Genomic DNA, 20,440 nt, shown 5'->3' on the forward strand with positions numbered 1-20,440 from the left:
AGTGCTGGTTCCAGGCGTCTGGTTCCTTGAAGCAGGCAGTCGCGGTCAGGGGGAGCCTCTGGATTTCCTCTGCAGGCGTCGCTGTGGGGGCTCAGGGGCATCAACTCTGGCTACTCATGGGCTCGCAGTCGCCGGGGAGTCCTCCCTGTAGTGTTAGTTTTCTGCAGGTGGAGCCGGGGGCGTCGGGTGCAGAGTGGAAGTCTCACGCTTCCGGCGGGAAACATGCGGTCTTTAAAAGTTGCTTCTTTGTTGCAGAAAGTGGCAGTTTCTTGAACAGGGCCGCTTTTCTCTGGAGCTTCTTGGTCCTTTAGATGCAGGGTAGTCCTCTGAGGCTTCAGAGGTCGCTGGACCCTGTTGGATGCGTCGCTGTTGCAGTTTTCTTCGAAGTAGGGAGACAGGCCGGTGGGGCTGGGGCCAAATCAGTTGTTGTCTCAGTCTTCACTGCAGGGCTTCAGGTCAGCAGTCCTTCTTCTTTAGGTTGCAGGAATCAATCTTCCACGGTTCTGGGAGCCCCTAAATACTGAATTTAGGTGTGTGTTTAGGTCTGGGAGGGCAGTAGCCAATGGCTACTGGCCCTGAGGGTGGCTACACCCTCTTTGTGCCTCCTCCCTGTGGGGAGGGGGGCACATCCCTAATCCTATTGGGGGAATCCTCCATCTGCAAGATGGAGGATTTCTAAAAGTAAGAGTCACTTCAGCTCGGGACACCTTAGGGGCTGTCCTGACTGGGAGTGACTCCTCCTTGTTTTTCTCATTATCTCCTCCAGCCTTGACACCAAAAGTGGGGGCAGTGGCCGGAGGGGCGGGCATCTTCACTAGCTGGGATGCCCTGTGGCGCTGTAACAAAGGGGGTGAGCCTTTGAGGCTCACCGCCATGTGTTATAGTTCCTGCATGGGGAGGTGAGAAGCACCTCCACCCAGTACAGGCTTTGTTCCTGGCCAGAGAGTGACAAAGGCACTCTCCCCATGTGGCCAGCAACATGTTTGTGTGGCAGGCTGGCAAAAACTAGTCAGCCCACACTGGAAGTCAGGTATGCTTTTAGGGGGCATCTCTAAGATGCCCTCTGGGTATACTTTACAAAAAAGTGTACACTGTCAGTGTGCATTTATTGTGCTGAGAAGTTTGATACCAAACATCCCAGTTTTCAGTGTAGCCATTATGGTGCTGTGGAGTTCGTGTTTGACAGACTCCCAGACCATATACTCTTATGGCTACCCTGCACTTACAATATCTAAGGTTTTGCTTAGATACTGTGGGGGCATAGTGCTCATGCACATATGCCCTCACCTGTGGTATAGTGCACCCTGCCTTAGGGCTGTAAGGCCTGCTAGAGGGGTGACTTACCTATGCCACAGGCAGTGTGAGGTTGGCATGGCACTCTGAGGGGAGTGCCATGTCGACTTAGTCATTTTCTCCCCACCAGCCCACACTAGCTGGCAGCCAGTGTGTATGTGCTGAGTGAGGAGTCCCCAGGGTGGCATTAGACATGCTGCAGCCCTTAGAGACCTTCCCTGGCATCAGGGCCCTTGGTACCAGCAAAGGCATCCCTCTCAATGGCACTCTAACGCTGCTCCCTGGGGAGTAACCTCCTGCTTATGAAAGCAACAGGCTGGTCAAGGCCATCATCATTTGTTTGGGACATAACTGTCCCTATCCCATGTTCAGAGGCATCAGTCTACACAATGAACTGCTTGGAATAAGCTGGAGCTTTGAGAACTGGTGCTGTGCACATAGCTTGCTTCAGGGTGTCAAAGGCCTGTTGGCATTCTACAGTCCAGTTTACCTTCTTGGGCATTTTCTTAGAGGTAAGTTCTGTGAGGGGTGTCACTATGGATCCATATCCCTTCACAAACCTCCTATAGTAACCAGTCAAGCCAAGGAATGCCCTGACTTGAGTGTGGGTTTTTGGAGCTACCCAGTCAAGAATTGTCTGGATCTTGGGTTGGAGTGGCTGAACTTGGCCTCCACCTACAAGGTGTCCCAAGTAAACCACAGTACCCTGCCTTATCTGACATTTGGATTCCTTGATAGAGAGGCCTGCTGCTAGCAGGGCTTGCAAAACCTTCTTCAGGTGGACCAGGTGATCCTGCCAAGTGGAACTGAAGACAGCAATATCATCAAGATAAGCTGTACTAAAGGACTCCAAGCCAGCATGGACTTGATTTACCAACCTTTGGAAGGTGGCAAGGGCATTCTTTAAGCCAAAGGGCATCACAGAAAACTGATAGTGCCCGTCGGGTGTAGAGAATGCTGAATTTTCTTTTGCTCCTGGTGCCATTCTTATTTGACAGTACCCTGCTGTCAAGTCAAAGGTACTCAAGTATTTGGCAGCACCCAGTTTATCAATTAATCATCTGCCCTTGGAATGGGATGGGCATCTGTCTTGGTAACAGAATTAACTCATCCATAGTCCATACAAAACCTCATCTATCTCTTACCATCTTTTGTATGAGGTTTGGGGACTAAGACCACTGGGCTAGCCCAGGGACTGTCCGAGTGCTCAGTGACTCCCAATTCCAGCATCTTGTGGACTTCCACTTTGATGCTTTCCTTAACTTGGTCAGACTGTCTAAAAATGTTGTTTTTGACAGGCATGCTGTCTCCTGTGTCCACATCATGGGTACACAGGTGTGTCTGACCAGGGGTTAGGGAAAAGAGCTCAGCAAACTGTTGTAGGACTTTCCTACAGTCAGCTTGCTGTTGGCCAGAGAGGGTGTCTGAATAGATCACTCCATCTACTGAGCCATCTTTAGGGTCAGTGGAGAGGAGATCAGGGAGAGGTTCACTCTCAGCTTCCTGGTCCTGATCTGTAACCATTAACATGTTTACATCTGCCTGGTCATGAAAGAGTTTGAGGCGGTTCACATGGATCACCCTTTTGGGGGTCCTGCTAGTGCCTAGGTCTACCAGGTAGGTGACCTGACTCTCTCTCTAGCACTGGGTAAGGGCCACTCCATCTGTCCCGAAGTGCCCTGGGAGCCACAGGCTCCAGAACCCAGACTTTCTGCCCTGGCTGAAACTCAACCATAGCAGCCTTTTGGTCATACCACATCTTCTGGAGTTGTTGGCTGGCCTCAAGGTTTTTTCTTGCCTTTTCCATGTACTCTGCCATCCTGGAACGTAGGCCTAGTACATAGTCAACTATATCTTGCTTAGGCTCATGAAGAGGTCTCTCCCAGCCTTATTTTACAAGAGCCAGTGGTCCCCTTACAGGATGGCCAAACAGAGGTTCAAAGGGGGAAAACCCTACTCCCTTCTGAGGCACCTCTCTGTAGGCGAAAAGCAGACATGGCAAGAGGACATCCCATCTCCTTTTGAGCTTTTCAGGGAGCCCCATGATCATGCCCTTCAATGTCGTGTTGAATCTTTCCACAAGACCACTGGTTTGTGGATGGTATGGTGTGGTGAATTTGTAAGTCACCCCACACTCATTCCACATGTGCTTCAGGTATGCTGACATGAAGTTGGTACCTCTGTCAGACACCACCTCCTTAGGAAATCCCACTCTGGTAAAGATACCAATGAGTGCTTTGGCTACTGCAGAGGCAGTAGTGGACCTAAGGGGAATTGCTTCAGGGTACCTAGAAGCATGATCCACTACTACTAGTATGTACTGGTTCCCTGAGGCTGTGGGAGGTTCAAGTGGACCCACTATGTCCACACCCACTCTTTCAAAGGGGACCCCCACCACAGGAAGTGGAATGAGGGGGGCCATTGGATGGCCACCTGTCTTACCACTGGCTTGACAGGTGGCACAGGAGGCACAAAACTCATTTTACTTTCTGGGACATGTTGGGCCAATAGAAATGGTTGACTAACCTCTCCCATGTCTTGGTTTGTCCCAAATGCCCAGCAAGTGGAATGTCATGGGCTAAGGTCAGAATGAACTCCCTAAACTCCTGAGGCACTACCACTCTTCTAGTGGCACCAGGTTTGGGATCTCTTGCCTCAGTGTAGAGGAGTCCATCTTCCAACCTGATAAGGTTCCAACTCCATGTGCTCAGTTCCCTCAGAGGGCAGAACTTCTTTGTGGGAAGAGAGGTTCTTTTTCTTTTGCTGTGTTGAAGCTGGTTCCCCAGTCTTCTTTCCTTTTCTCATGGAGGGTTGGGCCATTATCCCATACTCCAACACTTCTTTTTCACCCTGAGCCCTGCACTGTGGCCTTGTCTTGACACACACCAGTTCAGGGATACCCGGCATTGCTGCATGGGTTTTGAGTTCTACCTCAGCCCATGCTGAGGACTCCAGGTCATTTCCAAGCAAACAGTCTACTAGGATAGTAGAGGCGACTACCACTTGTTTCAGGCCAGTGACCCATCCCCATTCTAAAGTTACCATAGCCATGGGATGTACTTTAGTCTGATTGTCAGCGTTGGTGACTGGATAAGTTTGTACAGCCTGGTATTGTCATGGGGAAACCAGTTTGTCACCATTGTGACACTGGCACCTGTATCCCTCAGGGCTTCTACACTAGTCCCATTAATCATGAGTTGCTGCCTGTATTTTTGAATATTAGGGGGCCAGGCAGCTAGTGTGGCTAAGTCCACCCCACCCTCAGAAACTAATATAGCTTCAGTGTGGACCCTGATTTGTTCTGGGCACACTGTTGAACCCACCTGGAGACTGGCTATTCCAGTGCTAACTGGAGTAGTAGTAGAAGTGGAACCTTTCTTGGGACAGGCCTTGTCTTCAGTTTGGTGTCCCTGCTGATTACAGCTACGACACCAGGCCTTTTTGGGATCAAAGTTTTTACCCTTGTACCCAAATGAGGATTGTGACGAGGCTTTGGACCCTCCTTCCTGAGCAGGTTTTTGGGGCCCTGTAGAAGACTCTTTACTTTTACCCTTGGATGTCTCAACACTCTTCCCCTGGGGAGTCTTTGTGACCCCTTTCTTTTGGTCACCCCCTGTGGAAGTCTTGGTCACCCTAGTCTTGACCCAATGGTCTGCCTTCTTTGCCAATTCTTGGGGAGAAATTGGACCTAGGTCTACCAGATGCTGATGCAGTTTATCATTGAAACAATTACTTAAAAGGTGTTCTTTCATAAACAGATTGTACAGCCCATCATAATCATTTACACCACTGCCATTAATCCAACCATCCAGTGTTTTGACTGAGAAGTCAACAAAATCAACCCAGGTCTGGCTCGAGGATTTTTGAGCCCCCCTGGACCTAATCCTGTACTCCTCTGTTGAGAATCCAAAGCCCTCAATCAGGGTAGCCTTCATGAGGCCATAGGATTCTGCATCTGTTCCAGAGAGTGTTAGGAGTCTATCCCTACACTTTCCAGTGAACATTTCCCAAAGGAGAGCACCCCAATGAGATTTGTTTACTTTTCTGGTTGCACAAGCCTTCTTAAAAGCTGTGAACCATTTTGTGAGGTCATCGCCATGTTCATATTTTGTTACAATCCCTTTGGGGATCTTTAGCATGTCAGGGGTATCTCACCCTATTTAAGTTGCTGCCACCATTGATGGGAGCTAAGCCCATCTCTCGTCTTTCCCTTTCTATGGCTAGGAGCTGTCTCTCCAAAGCCAATCTTTTGGCCATCCTGGCTAACAGGAGGTCATCTTCATTGAGGCTGCCCTCAATGCTTCCAGAGCTGTTGGACTCTCCTGTGAGAAAAGCAAAATCTCTGACTATGACTTGTGGATTCAGGGTTGGAGGAACCCTGGTCTCCCTAACTAGGAGTGGAGGATGGGGGGATTATCCACCACATCACTAGCTTCCCCCTCTGTAAGGGTGTCTTCAGAGGGGTTGTCTCTAGCAAACTCTTCCAAGAGCTCGTGGAGCTGTACTTTGGTAGGGTTTGATCCAGTTTTTATCTTTTTGATTTTGCAGAGAGTCCTTAACTCTGACATCCTAAGATGCAGGTAAGGGGTGAGGTTGAGCTCCACCACCATCTCTTCTGCAGTAAACATTATTTCTCTAAAAGTTGGGATACTTTTTAAGAATATAAAACTAGCTCTAGAACTTAATCCAAACTTTTACAAAACTTTTAAACTCTAAAAGAAATGCTAACGGGGACTAACGCAAGGCCCTAGCAGGACTTTTAAAAATTTAGAAAACTAGCTAAAATTTCAAAAATCAGTTTCTAATGACAATTTTTGGAATTTAGTTGTGTGATCCGGTATTGGGTGAGTAGTCCAGCAAATGCAAAGTCTTGTGTCCCACCACTGCCACCATTGTAAGAAGTTGGCTCTGTATATACTATTTCAAAGTAAAAATTGGTGTGCACAGAGTCAAAGGGTTCCCCTTAGAGGTAAGATAGTGGCAAAAGTAGATCATTCTAATGCTCTATTTTGTGGTAGTGTGGTCGAGCAGTAGGCTTATCAGAGGGTAGTGTTAAGCATTTGTTGTACACCACACACAAACAATAAATGAGGAACACACACTCAAAGACAAATTCCAGGCCAATAGGTTTTTATATAGAAAAATATATTTTCTTAGTTTATTTTAAGAACCACAAGTTCAAGATTAACAAGTAATACTTTAAATGAAAGGTATTTCACTCAGGTATTCTATTAACTTTGAATAATCACAATAGCATGTATAGTTTTGACAAACATGGCAATAAGCTATTTTAATGCACAGTGCATAAATCAACAGTTCCTGGGGGAGGTAAGTATTTGTTAAGTTCACAGGTAAGTAAAACACTTACAGGGTTCAAAGTTGGGTCCAAGGTAGCCCACCGTTGGGGGTTCAAGGCAACCCCAAAGTTACCACACCAGCAGCTCAGGGCTGGTCAGGTGCAGATGTCAAAGTGGTGCCCAAAACACATAGGCTTCAATGGAAAGAGGGGTGCCCTGGTTCCAGTCTGCCAGCAGGTAAGTACCCGCGTCTTGAGAGTGCAGACCAGGGGGGTTTTGTAGGGCACCGGGGGGACACAAGCAGGCACAGAAAGTACACCCTCAGCGGCACAGGGGCGGCCAGGTGCAGAGTGCAAACAGGCGTTGGGTTTTCAATAGAGATCAATGGGGAGACCCAGGGGTCTCTTCAACGATGCAGGCACATGGGAGGGCTCCTCGGGGTAGCCACCACCTGGGCTAGGCAGAGGGTCACCTGGGGGTCGCTCCTGCATTGGAGTTCGGTTCCTTCAGGTCCTGGGGGCTCCGGGTGCAGTGTTTTTTCCAGGCGTCTAGTTCCTTGAAGCAGGCAGTCGCGGTCAGGGGGTGCCTCTGGATTTCCTCTGCAGGTGTCGCTTTGGGGGCTCAGGGGGGTCAACTCTGGCTACTCACTGGCTCGCAGTCGCCGGGGAGTCCTCCATGTAGAGTTAGTTTTCCGCAGGTCGAGGCGGGGGTGTCGAGAGGAAAGTCTCACGCTTCTGGCGGGAAACATGTGGTCTTTAAAAGTTTCTTATTTGTTGCAAAGTTGCAGGTTTGTTGAACAGGGCCACTGTTCTCGGGAGCTTCTTGGTCCTTATAGATGCAGGGTAGTCCTCTGAGGCTTCAGAGGTTGCTGGACCCTGGGGGATGCGTCACTGTTGCAGTTTTTCTCGAAGTGGGGAGACAGGCCGGTAGGGCTGGGGCCAAAGCAGTTGGTGTCTCCGTCTTCTCTGCAGGGTTTCAGGTCAGCAGTCCTTCTTCGTCTTCAGGTTGCAGGAATCTGATTTCCTGGGTTCTTGGGTGCCCCTAAATACTAAATTTAGGGGTGTGTTTTGGTCTGGGAGGGCAGTAGCCAATGGCTAATGTCCTTGAGGGTGGCTACACCCTCTTTGAGCCTCCTCCCTGAGGGGAGGGGGGCACGTCCCTATTCCTATTGGGGGAATCCTCAAAAATCAAGATGGCGGGTTTCTAAAGGCAGGGGTCACCTCAGCTCAGGACACCTTAGAGCAGAGGTCTTCAAACTTTTTGATGCCTGGACCCCCTCTTAAAAAACGTTAGGTGTAAGGACCCCCTCCTGATAATTTCTAGAACCTGGTGGTACTCATCATCAACAATAATAAACATCCCCATTTCACACAGCAAATCATTTTTACTGTGAGGAAATAATATTAAACTGTGTTTAGCAAATCAAAGATCAGTGAGTGTGGGGGCGTGGTCAAGGGTTGTGGCTAAAAACAAAGGTCCTCATTTATTAGGAATTGACATGGGGCAGAGCTGCAAGTCTTCTTGCTACACTGCCACACTCCAATACAAAAGGGCAGGAATGGACCGTATTTATGAAATACAGTACATTTCTGTCCTTTCCCCCTGCGCTGGCACACAATTGCTGCCTAGTGCCAACATAGGCAGGATTGTATTTGTGCAGGAAGGGGCACCTTCCTGCACAAAAACAATCCAGAAAGGCATTGTACCTCTTTCTACATGTGTGGCAGATAGCAGCACACATGGAAAGAGAAAAAAACAAGGAGAAATTAAAACATTTCTCCTCATTATGCATGCTCTGGGGAGACGTAAGGTTTTGGTACTGCTCCAGTTTACGTGATTTTGTAAATCTGGGGCAGCGTCAAAATCCATCTGTGTTGCATAGGAACACCCACCACTACGCCAGTGGAACACCTCTTTGACGCAAAGTAAGGCAATGCAGCGACTTGCACTGCCTTGCCTTACTCCATGTCTACAAGGCCATTCAATCCACTCAGGGTGGCTTTGAGTCAGCTCATAGGTACGATTGAGAGGCTTGTGATGCTGGAGCATCAAAAAAAAGTGATGCTCCAGCAGCGCAAGCCTCTCATAAATAAACCCAAAATATTCTCTAATTTTTTTTTTTAAGTCTTTCACCGCCAGGTAGCTAGATATAATAGCCAGCTGAAATGAAAAATAAATAAAATAAAGTTGTTACTCATTGGGAAATGCACTGTAGTGCATTATGAAACCTCTATTAGTTAATGCACTGCAGAGGTCTGTTTAACCGGAGAGCAACAGAACTAAATCTTTGTTAATACAGTTGACAGTAGTGACTTGTGTATTTTTAGTGCCATGAGGTCACAGCCTGTGACAGAAAGCACTGTGAATATATAAAAAGGCATTATTTTATACTTGCATTGCACGCAGTATAATATAGGCCACTACAAAAAGGTTTATTATAAAACTGTGCTTCCAGAATGTGAATTTAAGTAATATCAGAGCATATGCAATACCTTTTTTTTTAAATAGCTGTCCCTTCAACACCTCCAGGTGAAGTAAGCGCTGTGTAAATACAATTGCAATTAAAAGCATGCACTTTACAGCTCAGTTGTTAACTCTTCGCACTACCCCTCAAAAAAAAAGGTTTGTCCTCACAAAGCTTTGATCATTTAAAGCTGCTCCCAAGCACCCTTTACATTTGCAGATCAGCTCGTAGAGCACATTTGCTTTTCATTCAGGGAGCAGAAGCCCTGGGCTGAAAGTCTCCTTAGCTGTCTGTGCGGCTTTCACAGCACAGGAGACTCTAAAGTTCAGCTGAGGCATTTTAAGGATCAGCTGGGGGAATGTGCGGCCCCCTTTCCAGGTCTCCACGGCCCCCCTGGGGGTCCCGACCCCCAGATTGAAGACCTCTGCCTTAGGGGCTATCCTGACTGGTGGGTGACTCCTCCATGTTTTTCTCATTATCTCTCCTGGACTTGCCGCCAAAAGTGGGGGCTGTGTCCTGGGGGCGGGCATCTCCACTAGCTGGAGTGCCCTGGGGCATTGTAACATGAAGCCTGAGCCTTTGAGGCTCACTGCTAGGTGTTACAGTTCCTGCGGGGGGAGGTGTGAAGCACCTCCACCCAGAGCAGGCTTTGTTTCTGGCCTCAGAGGGCACAAAGGCCCTCACCACATGGGGTCAGAAACTCATCTCTCAGCAGCAGGCTGGCACAGACCAGTCAGTCCTGCACTGAACAATTGGGTAAAATACAGGGGGCATCTCTAAGATGCCCTCTGTGTGCATTTTTTAATAAATCCAACACTGGCATCAGTGTGGGTTTATTATTCTGAGAAGTTTGATACTAAACTTCCCAGTATTCAGTGTAGCCATTATGAAGCATGGAGTTTGTTTTTGACAAACTTCCAGACCATATACTTAATATGGCCACACTGTACTTACAATGTCTAAGAATAGACCTAGACACTGTAGGGGCATATTGCTCATGCAGCTATGCCCTCACCTGTGGTATAGTGCACCCTGCTTTAGGGCTGTAAGACCTACTAGAGGGGTGACTTAACTATGCCACAGGCAGCATTTTGTGTGCATGGCATCCTGACGGGGATGCCATGTCGACTTTGCCTTTTTTCTCCTCACCAACACATTCAGTCTGCAATGGCAGTGTGCATGTGTTAGGTGAGGGGGTCCCTTAGGGTGGCACAACATATGCTGCAGCCCTTAGGGACCTTCCCTGGTCACAGGGCCCTTGGTACCACTGGTACCTTTTACAAGGGACTTATCTGTGTGCTAGGGGTGTGCCAATTGTGGAAACAATGGTACATTTTAGGTGAAAGAACACTGGTGCTGGGGCCTGGTTAGCAGGGTCCCAGCACACTTCTCAGTCAAGTCAGTATCAGGCAAAAAGTGGGGGGTAATTGCAACAGGGAGCCATTAAGTACACAAACATAAGGTAGTACTTCGCACAAACCCAAAATTCCTACCTAAAGTCATCTCGCAGTTGCATTTAAATCAAACAGTGGAACTTCCAGTCTTCTTCCCACAGCCAGACTCAGTGGCAGAGCACTACATACATTAGATATTAAAAGAGCTTTAATGTATTACATTGACAGAACAAAATCATTCAGAAAGACTAAACAGCTGTTTGTCGTATTCCAAAAAACCCATACTGGTAATCCTATATCAAAACAAGGCATAGCCAGATGGATAGTAAAGTGCATCCAAACTGGTTACCTAAAAGCTAAACGACAGCTGTTAACACCAAAAGCACATTCCACTAGAAAAAAAGGAGCAACAATGGCATTTCTAGGAAATATACCAATGACAGAAATCTGTAAAGCAGCCACTTGGTCAACAGGCAATAACAAAGATGCAGTAATGTTTCAATAGCTTTTATTTACTACAGTCTGCAATTGGCGGTAAATCGCATGGGCTGCAATGATTAGGATAATGAACAGAACAAAAAATAGAATTGTAAAGACCAGGGTCATGATCATAAAGACCCCCACCATCTTGCAATAACATGGAAAGACATTGAGTGTGTGATATGTCCTAATACCCTACAATATTAGGCCTAACCTTCTACCTAGAGGAGAGCTGGGTATGTTAAACCTAAGCTGCCAATGGCAAGTCTCTGTATGGAGCCCCAACCCTTGTTACCTTGGAATGAGGTCTCGTGCTCAGACTCCGAAGGAACACGAAGTCCGGGTCAGTGTCAAGGCAACGTGCAGCATCGATAGTGGTATCTGGTCTGAATCCCTCTAATAATCTGTGTGATGTATTTATACAGATCTACTTGGACCCCTGACGTAGGTTGTTCCAAAACAATAGATAACACAGCATGCTTGGTACGGTAATTTCTAATGTGAGCACCTACAGTTTGTCTGTCTTTGTTGCATGAGTTGACGCCTTAGCGCGGTGGCATTGATAACCTAAATCTAAACAGAATGTCCTAACTATAAACAAGGCAGCCATCTTAAAAGAATTAATTAAATAAATGGTCTAAGACAGAGCAAGCTAAGTAGGTTAAAAGTCACTAGGTGACGGGGACACGAGTCTGCAATCCAAAGGCTAAGGTAACTCCTGTAATTCCATTAAAACAAACTAGGATTCACTACACAGGCTGCAGGCGTCGTTGTATTGGCCAGTAGGGACACAAGGTCTGAATCACCTGGGGAACTATTCTAGACCGGTGGGCTACCTGGATATGGGCTGGGGATGTTGGTTTCAGAGTGGGCAGGACTTGTGGATCTAGGTTAGTTCTGGAGTCCTTTTTGGAGTTTCTTGTGGACAGGGCTGCTGTCCTTGTGAGTTCTTGGTCCTCTGCTGGACAGTCCTCTTGGGTTTTGCAGAGGTTGCTCGTCCTGCAGGATGTCACCTTTTTGTAGCAGGGCTTCTGAAACTGCAGACAGGCCAGTAGAGCTGGGGCCAAGTCAGTTGATGTCTGGAGACTTCTCTGCTGGGGTTGGCTTAGCAGTCGTCCTTCTTGCTTCTTTCTTCTTTTCTTCTTGAGGTTGCAAGGAATCCGGTAAGCTAGGTTTAGGGGTGCCCTTAAATCCTAGATTAAGGGGCAGTACAGGGGTCGGAGGGCAGTAGCCAATGGTTACTGTTCCTGAGGGTGACTACACCCTTCCTGTACCTCTACTCCTTGTTTGGGGGGGAGAGAGGGGGGCACATTTGTAGCCCTATTGGCCCCTGTCCTCCAAACCAAGATGGAGGATTCTGCAGGGTGGGGGTCACTTGAAGGGGGGGGGGGTTGGTGCTAGCTGGAGTGCTCGCTCCTGGTTTTACCTAATTTTCCCACCAGGCTTGCTGCCAAAAATGGGGCTTTGTCGGGGGAGGTGGGTCACCTCCTCTAAGCTGGAGTGCCCTGGGGCACTGTAACAGGAGGCCTGAGCCCATTTCACCCACCCCGTGGTACAGTTCCTGCAGGGTTCAGAAACCTGTCTTTTAGTGACAGACTGGTCACCCTTACACTATAGGGTTGGTTAAAATGCAGGGGGCATCTCTAAAATGCACCTTTGGGTGCATTTTACAACAAATCCAACACTGGCATCAGTAATACCAAACTTCCCAGCCTGCCGTGAAGCCATCATGGAGCTGTGGAGTTTGTAATGACAAACTCCCAGTCTGTGTAAATATGTGCCACACTGCACTTACATTGTGTAAGAATGGATCTAGACACTGTAGGGGCATATTGCTCATGCAGCTATGCCCTAACCTGTGATATGGTGCACACTGCCTTAGGGCTGTAAGGCCTGCTAGAGGGGTGACTTACCAATGCCATAGGCAGTGGTTGGTGGGCAATGCACCCTGAGGGGGATGCCATGTCGACATTACTTTTTTTCTCCCTACCAGGACACACAATCTGTAATGGCAGTGTGCATGTGCTTGGTGATGGGTCCCCTGGGGTGGCACAATACATGCTGCAGCCCTTAAGGGAGCCTCCCTTGTCACAGTGCCCTTGGTACCTCTGGTACCAAGTACAAGGGAATTAGCTGTGTGCCAATTGTGGGAACAATGGTAAAGTTTACAGAAAGAACACTGGTGCTGGGGCCTGGTTAGGAGCATCCTAGCATACTTTGTAAAGTCAGCATCAATGTCAGGCAAAAAGTGTGTGGGGAGTAACTATGCCAAAGGGGGCACTTTCCTACAAGATGCACCTAAAGAGTTGAATGCATTTTTACCCAAGCCCACTTAGACTATCAACTTATGCAGGGTGTCGTTAGTGATGTAATTGAACAATTCCATCTAAGATTCATTTGAAAGTTTCGACGGGGGAATATTATCAGTCATTTTTAAAATATTGTTATTTGTAGAATGAGGACCACTGCTTAAATGATTTGATCAAAATTAACAAGAAATAATTCTTATTTTTATTTTCTTAGTCTGTCCATTACGTTCTTTATTGCTTGAATTAATTATGAGCTGTTTGGTGTATCTTGCATTTTTTACTTCTGCCGAGTTCATCATAGAGTTAACCTCTCAGATAACATGCAAATGGCATTCTGGACAGACTGGTGTACACTTCTGTTCATAGCCAAGTATTTTCAGTGGCAGCTGCAGTTGAATATATTTGCCTTTACCAAGCCAGTAGTGTTCCTCTGTCTGACCTCTAGAAAATGAAGAATGTGTGATCAGTCTATTCCACAGTTGTAATGTTACTGCTGATGGAAATTTTGTTTCTTTTTCTTTTGTAGAGGCAGAAAAATAAAAGTTGTGGAAACCCCAGATACTTCAGTGTTTCTAGTATGGATAATGTTGCAGCCCTAAACAGTGGTATGGTATTACATTTTCTTGTCGACGGTTTTGCAATTTTTAGTTGTGCTTAACGGCACCTGTGTGTGGTCATTTTTAATAACTGGTCTTTAAATGTGCCTTCTAAAGTCTCGCCAAAATTCTAGTTCAAAGATGCGTTGCTGAACAGTGAACATAATTTAATGTTCGATGGCATCTGTCGCTGTAGATACGCATGTTTTGCAATAGCTCGCCATCTGGTGTTGGGCCGGAGTGTTACAAGTTGTTTTTCTTCGAAGAAGTCTTTCGAGTCACGGGACCGAGTGACTCCTCCTTTTGTCTCCATTGCGCATGGGCGTCGACTCCATCTTCGATTGTTTTTTTTCCGCCATCGGGTTCGGACGTGTTCCTGTCGCTCCGAGTTTCGGAACGGAAAGATAGCTAATTTCGGAAGATTTTCGTCGGTATTGTTGCGTTCGGGATCGGCGTAGTTAGATTCAACACCGCATCGAAGATCGAAGAGCTCCGGTGCCCTTCGGGGTAGTTTTTCGATCCCCCGTCGGGGCCTGGTCGGCCCGACCGCGTGCTGAAGAACGCCGATGGAACGGACCCCGTTCCGTTTCTGCCCCAAATGCCACAATAAATACCCCTATACAGACCAACACTTGGTCTGTAACCTGTGCCTGTCACCTGAGCACAGCGAAGACACCTGCGAGGCCTGTCGTGCGTTCCGGTCCCGAAAAACTCTCCGAGACCGTCGAGCCAGAAGACTTCAGATGGCGTCCGAGGCGACAGCCCACCGGGAGTTCGAGGAACAAGAAGAGGAGGGATCCTTTTCGATCCAAGAATCGGACTCCGAAGGATTCGACGATACACAAACCGTGAGTAAGACGTCGAAAACCACACAGAGGAAGATTTACAAGGCCCAGGGGACGCCACTGCCATCAGGCCATGGCTCCACCCATAAATTCGGTGACCGACCGTCGGCACTGAAAAAGGCCCAAACAGTGCCGAGATCGTCCGACTCCGGTCGAGACACCGGCACGCAGCCTTCTCGGGACCGAGAAAGTGCTGGAGACAAGCCTAGACACCGAGATGCCGGTGTGGACACGGCTCGACGCCGAGACAGCGGCACCGAAGAAGATCGACGCCGAGAGGTTTCGGCCCCGAAAAAGAAAAAAGTCACCTCGGAGCCGAAAAAACACGCAGACAGGGTTTCGGTCCCGAAACAAACAAGCGACCCAGCTTCAGGCTCTTATACAGAAGAGCACTCGCTAACCTCCCAAATGCAAAAGCATAGGTTTGAGGAAGAGCTACAATCAACTGATGTGGACCATACGCAAAAGCGTATTTTCATACAGCAGGGGACAGGAAAAATAAGCACCCTTCCCCCCATTAGAAGAAAGAGAAGGTTGGAGTTCCAAACTGAACAGACACCACAACCAAAAGTGGTGAAAAGAGTTACCCCACCACCCTCTCCTCCGCCCGTGATTAACGTCTCACCAGCACAAACTCCATCACACTCCCCAGCTCACACCACCATAAGCCACGGTGACCAAGATCAAGACGCATGGGACCTATACGACGCCCCAGTGTCAGATAACAGTCCGGAGGCATACCCTACGAAGCCATCTCCACCAGAGGACAGCACCGCGTATTCTCAAGTGGTGGCTAGAGCAGCACAATTTCGCAACGTAAGCCTCCACTCAGAACAGGTCGAGGATGATTTTTTATTCAACACACTCTCCTCCACCCACAGCTCATACCAAAGCCTGCCTATGCTCCCTGGTATGCTCCGGCACGCAAAAGAAATCTTTAAGGAGCCGGTCAAAAGTAGGGCAATCACACCAAGGGTGGAAAAAAAGTATAAGGCGCCTCCTACAGACCCGGTTTTCATCACTACACAGCTGCCACCAGACTCTGTCGTTGTAGGAGCAGCTAGGAAAAGGGCCAACTCCCACACATCTGGAGATGCACCACCCCCAGATAAAGAAAGCCGCAAGTTCGATGCAGCTATTAAGAGAGTCGCAGCACAAGCTGCAAACCAGTGGTGCATCGCAAACTCCCAGGCACTACTTGCACGCTATGACAGAGCCCACTGGGACGAGATGCAACATCTCATTGAACACCTGCCCAAGGACTTACAAAATAGGGCAAAACAAGTGGTTGAGGAGGGACAGACCATTTCCAACAACCAGATCCGCTCCTCCATGGACGCTGCAGATACAGCTGCACGGACAATTAATACATCTGTAACTATCAGAAGGCATGCATGGCTCCGAACGTCTGGATTTAAACCAGAGATTCAACAAGCAGTTCTCAATATGCCTTTTAACGAAAAAGAACTGTTCGGTCCAGAAGTGGACACAGCGATTGAGAAACTCAAAAAAGATACGGACACTGCCAAAGCCATGGGTGCACTCTACTCCCCGCAGAGCAGAGGGAATTACAGCACATTCCGTAAAACACCCTTTCGAGGGGGATTTCGGGGTCAGAGCACACAAGCCAGCACCTCACAAGCAACACCGTCCAGTTACCAGGGACAGTATAGAGGAGGTTTTCGGGGACAATATAGAGGAGGGCAATTCCCTAGGAATAGAGGAAGATTTCAGAGCCCCAAAACCCCTACTACTAAACAGTGACTCACATGTCACTCACCCCCTCCACACAACACCAGTGGGGGGAAGAATAAGTCATTATTACAAAGCATGGGAGGAAATCACTACAGACACTTGGGTTCTAGCAATTATCCAACATGGTTATTGCATAGAATTTCTACAATTCCCTCCAAACATACCACCAAAAGCACAAAATTTGACCACACACCATTCCAATCTCCTGGAGATAGAAGTGCAGGCACTATTGCAAAAGAATGCAATCGAATTAGTGCCAAACACACAAATAAACACAGGAGTTTACTCACTGTACTTTCTGATACCAAAGAAGGACAAAACGCTGAGACCAATCCTAGACCTCAGAGTAGTGAACACTTTCATCAAATCAGATCACTTTCACATGGTCACACTACAAGAAGTATTGCCATCGCTAAAACTACACGACTACATGGCAACTTTAGACCTCAAGGATGCTTATTTCCATATACCAATACACCCATCGCACAGGAAATACCTAAGGTTTGTATTCAAGGGAATACATTACCAATTCAAGGTACTGCCTTTCGGATTAACAACCGCACCAAGAGTCTTTACCAAATGTCTAGCGGTAGTCGCTGCACACATAAGAAGGCAGCAAATACATGTGTTCCCATATCTAGACGACTGGCTAATCAAGGCCCATTCGTTAATAGAGTGCTCAAATCACACAAATCATATCATACAAACCCTCTTCAAACTAGGGTTCACCGTCAATTTCACAAAATCCAAAATTCTGCCGCGCAAGGTACAACAATACCTGGGAGCCATAATAGACACATCAAAAGGAGTAGCCACTCCAAGTCCACAAAGAATTCAAAATTTCAACACCATCATACAACGCATGTATCCAACACAAAGGATACAAGCAAAGATGGTACTACAACTCCTAGGCATGATGTCTTCATGCATAGCCATTGTCCCAAACGCAAGACTGCACATGAGGCCCTTACAACAGTGCCTAGCATCACAATGGTCACAAGCACAGGGTCACCTTCTAGATCTGGTGTTAATAGACCGCCTAACTTACCTCTCGCTTCTGTGGTGGAACAACATAAATTTAAACAAAGGGCGGCCTTTCCAAGACCCAGTGCCACAATACGTAATAACAACAGATGCTTCCATGACAGGGTGGGGAGCACACCTCGATCAACACAGCATACAAGGACAATGGAACGTACATCAAACAAAACTGCATATAAATCACCTAGAACTTCTAGCAGTTTTTCAAGCACTAAAAGCTTTCCAACCAATAATAGTTCACAAATACATTCTCGTCAAAACAGACAACATGACAACAATGTATTATCTAAACAAGCAAGGGGGGACGCACTCCACGCAGTTAAGCCTGCTAGCACAAAAGATTTGGCGTTGGGCAATTCACAACCAAATTCGCCTAATAGCACAATTTATACCAGGGATCCAAAATCAACTCGCAGACAATCTCTCTCGAGATCACCAACAGGTCCACGAATGGGAAATTCACCCCCAAATTCTGAACACTTATTTCAAACTCTGGGGAACACCCCAGATAGACTTGTTTGCGACAAAGGAGAACGCAAAATGCCAAAACTTCGCATCCAGATACCCACACAAACAGTCCCAAGGCAATGCCCTATGGATGAACTGGTCAGGGATATTTGCTTACGCTTTTCCTCCTCTCCCTCTCCTGCCTTACCTGGTAAACAAACTCAGTCAAAACAAACTCAAACTCATATTAATAGCACCAACTTGGGCAAGGCAACCCTGGTACACAACGCTGCTAGACCTATCAGTAGTACCCTGCATCAAATTGCCCAACAGGCCAGATCTGTTGACACAACACAACCAAAAGATCAGACACCCAGATCCAGCATCGCTGAATCTAGCAATCTGGCTCCTGAAATCCTAGAATTCGGGCACTTACAACTTACCCAAGAATGTATGGAAGTCATAAAACAAGCCAGAAGGCCATCCACCAGGCACTGCTATGCAAGTAAATGGAAGAGGTTTGTTTGCTACTGCCATATTAATCAAATACAACCATTACACACAACTCCAGAACATGTAGTGGGTTACTTGCTTCACTTACAAAAATCTAACCTGGCTTTCTCTTCCATTAAAATACACCTTGCAGCAATATCTGCATACCTGCAGACTACCTATTCAACTTCCCTATATAAGATACCAGTCATTAAAGCATTCATGGAGGGCCTTAGGAGAATTATACCACCAAGAACACCACCTGTTCCTTCATGGAACCTAAATGTTGTCCTAACTAGACTTATGGGTCCACCTTTTGAACCCATGCACGCCTGCGAAATACAGTTCCTAACCTGGAAGGTGGCATTTCTCATCGCCATTACTTCCCTAAGAAGAGTAAGCGAGATTCAGGCGTTTACAATACAGGAACCTTTTATACAACTACACAAGAATAAGGTCGTCCTAAGGACCAATCCTAAATTTTTGCCAAAGGTTATTTCACTGTTCCATCTAAATCAAACAGTGGAACTTCCAGTGTTCTTTCCACAGCCAGATACCGTAGCTGAAAGGGCACTACATACATTAGATGTCAAAAGAGCATTGATGTATTACATTGACAGAACAAAAAACATCAGAAAGACTAAACAACTATTTATTGCATTTCAAAAACCTCATGCAGGAAACCCAATATCAAAACAAGGTATAGCCAGATGGATAGTTAAATGCATCCAAATCTGCTACCTTAAAGCTAAACGACAGCTGCCCATTACACCAAGGGCACACTCAACCAGAAAGAAAGGTGCTACCATGGCCTTTCTAGGAAACATCCCAATGCAAGAAATATGTAAGGCAGCCACATGGTCTACGCCTCACACATTCACCAAGCACTACTGTGTAGACGTGTTATCCGCACAACAAGCCACAGTAGGTCAAGCCGTATTAAGAACATTATTTCAGACTACTTCCACTCCTACAGGCTGATCCACCGCTTTTGGGGAGATAACTGCTTACTAGTCTATGCAAAACATGCGTATCTACAGCGACAGATGCCATCGAACTGAAAATGTCACTTACCCAGTGTACATCTGTTTGTGGCATCAGTCGCAGTAGATTCGCATGTGCCCACCCGCCTCCCCTGGAGCCTGTAGCAGTTTGGAAGTTACCTTCAACTATTTATATATGTATCATCTCAACCTTAAATAGGTGCATACTTAGTCACTCCATTGCATGGGCACTATTGCTACAATTCAACTCCTACCTCACCCTCTGCGGGGAAAAACAATCGAAGATGGAGTCGACGCCCATGCGCAATGGAGACAAAAGGAGGAGTCACTCGGTCCCGTGACTCGAAAGACTTCTTCGAAGAAAAACAACTTGTAACACTCCGGCCCAACACCAGATGGCGAGCTATTGCAAAACATGCGAATCTACTGCGACTGATGCCACGAACAGATGTACACTGGGTAAGTGACATTTTCATTATGTATCTGCTCTGTCTAGTAGGAGCTTTATTGGTAAACCTAAACATCTGATAGAGACTTCTAGCAGAGGGTTCCTCCCCTTTGAGTTCTCACCAGATTTCAGACTGGATCTGGAAGATGTTTTGTGATTACCTCTGCACGCCGATAGGTGGCGTTGGTCAGCTCCTCACAGCGCATGCACGCTTCACCTATATAGGCACCCCTCAGCACACTGACGTCAGTTCTTTTCCTTCTGCATTCGCCAGCGCATATCCAGAGATAGCTGCCCCTCTGTCATTTTTTACAGGATTTTTTGACGTTTTACTGACCCTTTTTGAGGGTTTGTAAACATCCTAGTGTGTCTGGCAAGATGTCGAGGAAGACCGGTTTTAAACCTTGTTGTGCCTGTCACCGTGCTGTCCGTGATGGATCCTGTGGTGTCTGGAGTGCGACCACTAATCAGTCCTTCTCAGACTGCTGGACCATGGTGCCGAAGGCCTGTAAAGCTGCTTGTGGCCTGTCAGGTGACTCCACATCACGCAACTCCTCCAAGGTCTCTCCTGGTCG

At 47.3% G+C, this 20,440-nt stretch overlaps 1 protein-coding gene across 3 annotated transcripts in view; it reads left to right on the forward strand.

Moving 5' to 3' along the window:
- Positions 1-20,440, forward strand: part of MAEL (maelstrom spermatogenic transposon silencer) — a 999,863-nt gene that overhangs the window by 933,607 nt on the left and 45,816 nt on the right. For all 3 annotated transcript variants that reach the window (XM_069202741.1, XM_069202739.1, XM_069202740.1), the window contains one exon: positions 13,764-13,842. In XM_069202741.1, the coding sequence (XP_069058842.1) occupies positions 13,764-13,842 (79 nt within the window). The remainder of the gene's footprint in view (positions 1-13,763; positions 13,843-20,440) is intronic.

The sequence above is a fragment of the Pleurodeles waltl genome, chromosome 8 (assembly GCF_031143425.1).
Source record: "Pleurodeles waltl isolate 20211129_DDA chromosome 8, aPleWal1.hap1.20221129, whole genome shotgun sequence".
Classification (NCBI taxonomy): Eukaryota; Metazoa; Chordata; class Amphibia; order Caudata; family Salamandridae; genus Pleurodeles; species Pleurodeles waltl.